The 5,000-nt window shown below is 36.5% G+C and overlaps 1 protein-coding gene across 2 annotated transcripts in view; it reads left to right on the top strand.

Moving 5' to 3' along the window:
* The window catches only part of LOC143027232 (endothelin-converting enzyme homolog), a 198,621-nt gene that overhangs the window by 150,489 nt on the left and 43,132 nt on the right, over window positions 1-5,000 (top strand). For both annotated transcript variants that reach the window (XM_076188453.1, XM_076188454.1), the window contains exons 2-3: window positions 1,754-1,818; window positions 2,482-3,915. In XM_076188453.1, the coding sequence (XP_076044568.1) occupies window positions 1,755-1,818; window positions 2,482-3,915 (1,498 nt within the window). In that variant the 5' untranslated portion in view covers window position 1,754. The remainder of the gene's footprint in view (window positions 1-1,753; window positions 1,819-2,481; window positions 3,916-5,000) is intronic.

The raw sequence follows: 5,000 nt of genomic DNA, 5'->3' as shown, positions 1-5,000 counted from the left end.
TGATGCTATAGGTGATACAACAGTTCAAAGGTGGTTTGCTCAATTTAAAACTGGAAACTTTAGCTTGGAAGATAAACATCGGAATGGGAGACCTCCAAAATTGGATAAAGATGTTTTGACAACGAAAATTAATGAAAGGCCAGATATTACAACTAGAGAACTTGCAAAGGAGGTAAAACTTTCCAAAAGTACAGTTCATGAACATCTAGCATTCTAGTGTCACTGGGATACATTTCCCGCTATAATATTTGGGTCCCTCACAAACTCTCTGAACAGAATTGCTTAGACGGGTATTCCATTTGTGATATGCTTTTGAAACGGAATGAATCTAGGCCATTTTTGAAGACCCTTGTGACCGGAGATGAAAAGTGGATTGTTTATGATAATGTAGTGTGGAAAAGATCATGGTGTCTGCGTAATCAGTCTCCAAAACAGCAACTAAACAAGGACATCCATGTCAAAAAAGCCATGCTTTGTGTTTTGGGGGATTGTAAAGGCATTATTTACTATGAGATTCTTCCACAAAACCAAACCATTAATTCGGTTGTGTGCTGTACCCAGTTGACAAATTTGGATAAAAGAAATCAAGACAATAGGGCCAGAGCTTACCAATAGGAAGTGGGTGGTGTTTCAACAAGATAATGCTAGACCACATGCGTCTTTGGCTACCCGGATACAGCTGCATGAACTCGGCTAGAATCTCTTACCCCATCCAGCATATTCCCCTGATATTGCTCCATCTGATTACCACTTATTCTTGTCTCTGCAGAACTCATTGCATGGAAAAAAAATTGATTTAGAGGGTGTTAAAACACATGAGAGACGGACAAAGGTTATTGATAATAATGGAAGTTATTTCACTGAATGAAATTTATTAGATCATCTTTAATTTGTATCCTTTTCTTGCATGTCAAAAGCTCTCAGAATTTTCCTGACAACCTGTTATATCCGTCATATATAGCAACGCTGAATGATCAACGAAGAGATTGCAAGCCTAAAGGAATTTTGGACATATTCGCACTGTTGAAATGTTCTTAGAGAAGTCTAGATCTCTGTAAACGAAATCAAGTTCTAATTATTCAAATGAAAGTTGGAAGTAGGATGTGTGAGGAAAAATAGCCCATTGTGATAACCTTGTAAAGAAAGAGAATACTTATTTCCATTGCACATCACGAGTTGATGATGATATGAAGTCGTTTGCTTGCCTTTTATCAAATACTATTTTCATGGTTTTGTTCCAGTTATCTATAATGAAGTTTGATTTTGTAAAATGCTGCTATATTCGTCCCCCATCAGACTCGAAAAAATGCATAAGAAAAAATATATATATTTCTTTTATTAATTGGGGCGTAGCAGAGGCATTTGGGTGCAATTCATAACTACACATATAGAAAAAAAAACAGAAAAGGCCTATTTGTATAATGATTGTTCTTAGGAAATAAAACCATACGATTTCTTAATATCAAGTCAACAGCTACATTATTACTACAATTAAGGTCATTAGGTAAATGATTATGACATCATCACTGTTTTCATTGGTGTTGTTGTTGTAGCTAAAGAGTAGAGAGAAGTTAAGGGGAGAGAAAACCATGACAGCAAAAACAAGAGGAGGGGAGAACAGTCGGGGATGACACCCGTTGTATGGTTTATTTTTTAATAAGATGACCCTCACCTCTTTTGGTCTTTTTTTTTTTTTTTTTTTTTTTTTTTTTTTTTTTTATAATCGATACTAAGAATGCCAACTCCTTTCCAGGATGGCGAAAGCTGCGTATGCTGTACTCCTGATACTTCTGTTTCGACTTCGAGATGGTCTTGCAGGTAAATGCCTTTTTTAAATTAACCTTCTCGAGTATTTAGTCTTAGGTGTAACAGCCGGTACATCCAAATGATAAAAGAAATGTAGATTATAAGAATTCTTAGCAAGTCTGTAGGGATTTCCAAGTTCAGCATGTCACATGGCCAACCCGATAAGGTCGCGTCGACCCAGTACCACGACAGACTGACCTGGACTTACTATATGTATCTATCATTTTAGTTATTTACAAATAAATTTATTCATTTATTTATTTGACCGTGTTTATCTATCTATCTGTATAGTTACACTCTAACTGAATAATTATTATCATGCATCTGCCTTCGCCGTGAACTGCAAGGCCTCCTGCCAGCGAGGTCCTACAATGTAATATATTATGTGTGCACGAATTCCTATCTGTAAAATGTTACATAATCGTAGATGTCAGAAATTAGATATCATACAGTTCTAAATGGGATGCTCGCTAGCTGAACGGGCTAGAGCGTCGCTACTTGCGACGGAGGTCATGGTGACGGTACTTTGAACCCTGTCGCCAGTGAATTGGACCAAGGGTATGGTTCATTAAACTCCAGGCAACAGAGTCCTTTATAAGGGGCACCGTACTAGCCTCCTGATAGAGGGAGTTCGCGACGTTAAACTGAATTTTAATATCTCCTTTTCATATTTAGTTTCAGGCATGGAGTCCAAAGTCGATTACAGTCCCGGCCCGTGGAACCTTGTCATGGCATTATGGCGACCTTCTCACGACACCTCGAGCACATCATCGAGCAATCATCCGACCAAATCTCACAACAAAAATGTAACAGAATATCCTCAGATTCAAGGAAAGGCAATTCATGTTATTTTAGATTCTCCAGGGGAAATTGTCGACCTGAAGAGTAAGGAGAGTTCAGCGCTAATGGCCCTTCTGCAAATGTCACAGAATTTCGTACCACTTCAGAAAATGATGCACGACCCTTTGTCTGCCAAAGACCAACAAGCAGTGAGCACAGTTTCTTTACCACAGCTTCAGTGGAGAACCGTTGTTCCAGCGGGAAATGACCCAGAAACTGTTAAAGATGTCCAGACCCTTCCATCTACAACTGTCACCAAAGAACAAGATCAACATGTCACGCAAAAAGGTAGTTTCAACATAGCAAGGGACAAAATGTCCTTGACAAAAGATGTCAACATAGGCAGGGAATCTCCCCAGATAAGGAATAATAACGACCGAATTTCTACAACGCCGACATTAAAGATTGATATCAACGGTCCGATATATGAGGAAATATCCACGACACTGAATACGGACACAAGCATTTCCGATGTAGAAGACTATGACCTGAGGATCAAACAAACAGAGAATAACGACAAATATATCCCAAAAGCTAACCTCTCATCAGTCAACCTTGTGGACATTAAGTTACATAGACCTGTGACCCTAAATAAAGCTTCTGAGTCTACACCCGGAAGCAAAAATCCAGGCGGTTTCGAAGGGAATGAGGGGGTGACAACCATTAATCAACCCTTTCATTCCACAACGGGGGAGGAGGCTTCCTCGCTGAATTTTTCATCCACGGAAGTGTCCTCTGACACCCCGTCGACCTCAAGAGCGACACCTTTACCTCCATCATTAGTCACGGCATCAGCCGGTCTCGACCGAATGACCTCACAAAACAATGTGTCAATCCAGACTGTTAATCCCGGTCCAAGATTTTCCTTAGGCATCGCTCCACCTCACCTATTAGTTACAATAAAGTCCCCTAAGCGTAACTCATCCTCAAATACAACCTCATCAAGTGGTACAGGAACAACTGAACCCAGCTCATCCACAACTGCGACCGTGTACACCAGTTCTTACTCAGAGATAAATTCTGGCATATCGACGACAACCGAAAGAAAATCGTCTTCTGATCGAAATACTCTAAAGACCTCTGCAACCAGACCTGCTGAGGAGAATAGGGAGGCTTCTTTCGTTGAGCAGATTAATACTTCAAATTATTTGGATAAATCATCTCTTTGCAGCTTCAGTAATCTAACAGAATGCGTTGGAGAAGAATATGTAAGAACTGGTGAAGAAGAAATTGAAATGGAAGATGATAAAAAAGTTCTAGAAGAAAGAGGTTAGTTTGATTATTTTCTCGTCATCCTCACTTTGTTGTTTCATATATATATACATATATATATGTATATATATATGTATATATATAATGTATATATATATACGTGTGTATGTGTATACACACACACAAACAAACACACATTATATATACATATATATATATATATATACATATTATATATATATATATATATACAGGTATATATATATACATGTATATATAAATATACACACATATACATATATATATATATATATATATACGTACATGGCTATATACATAGATACATATACATTTACATGTACATATACATATACATACATGTATATATATATATATATATATATATATATATATATATATATACATACATATATATATATGTATATATATATATATATATTCATATTTATATTTATATATATATTCATATTTATATATATATGTATACATATATGTATGTATACATATATATATATATATACATATATTTATGTATATGCATACAGGATATATATATACATATATATACAGGTATATATATATATATATATATATATATATATATATATATACTGTATATATACATATATATATATATATACTGTATGTATATATATATATATACATATATATATATAATATACATACAGTATATATATAGTTACTGGAGGGGGAAGAGCCGGAGGAAGAAAGGGAGGAGGAGGAAGAAAAGGGGGAGGTGGAGATGTAAGGGGAGGAGGAGGGGGTAAGTTGGGGTTTCTAGACCGTGAGAAAAACAATGGGATACTAGAATTCATATTAGATTGGATATTGATAACTGGTGCTTTGTCTCTAATGCTTCAAGCAATTGTAGCCTGCTAAGGTCGTCACTGGTTGCAATGATAATGGTAGAACGCGGATTTTATTGTTCTCACTTGTAGGGTGGCAATTTCCACCCCTTCCGACCATGTTTCTAAATGGCTTCATGACATCATTTCCCCTTACATACCTAGAACATATTCCCTCCGCTCTACTGAAGGATTTATAGATATTTTGTGGGTCAATATAGCTGATGAAATCTTGGCATCATTGGATGCACAAAA

The sequence above is a fragment of the Oratosquilla oratoria genome, chromosome 7, assembly GCF_046742065.1.
Source record: "Oratosquilla oratoria isolate Oo_2021 chromosome 7, ASM4674206v1, whole genome shotgun sequence".
NCBI classification, from domain to species: Eukaryota; Metazoa; Arthropoda; class Malacostraca; order Stomatopoda; family Squillidae; genus Oratosquilla; species Oratosquilla oratoria.
Note: the sequence above shows the minus strand (reverse complement) of the source record. Positions and strands in the feature narration are given on the sequence as shown.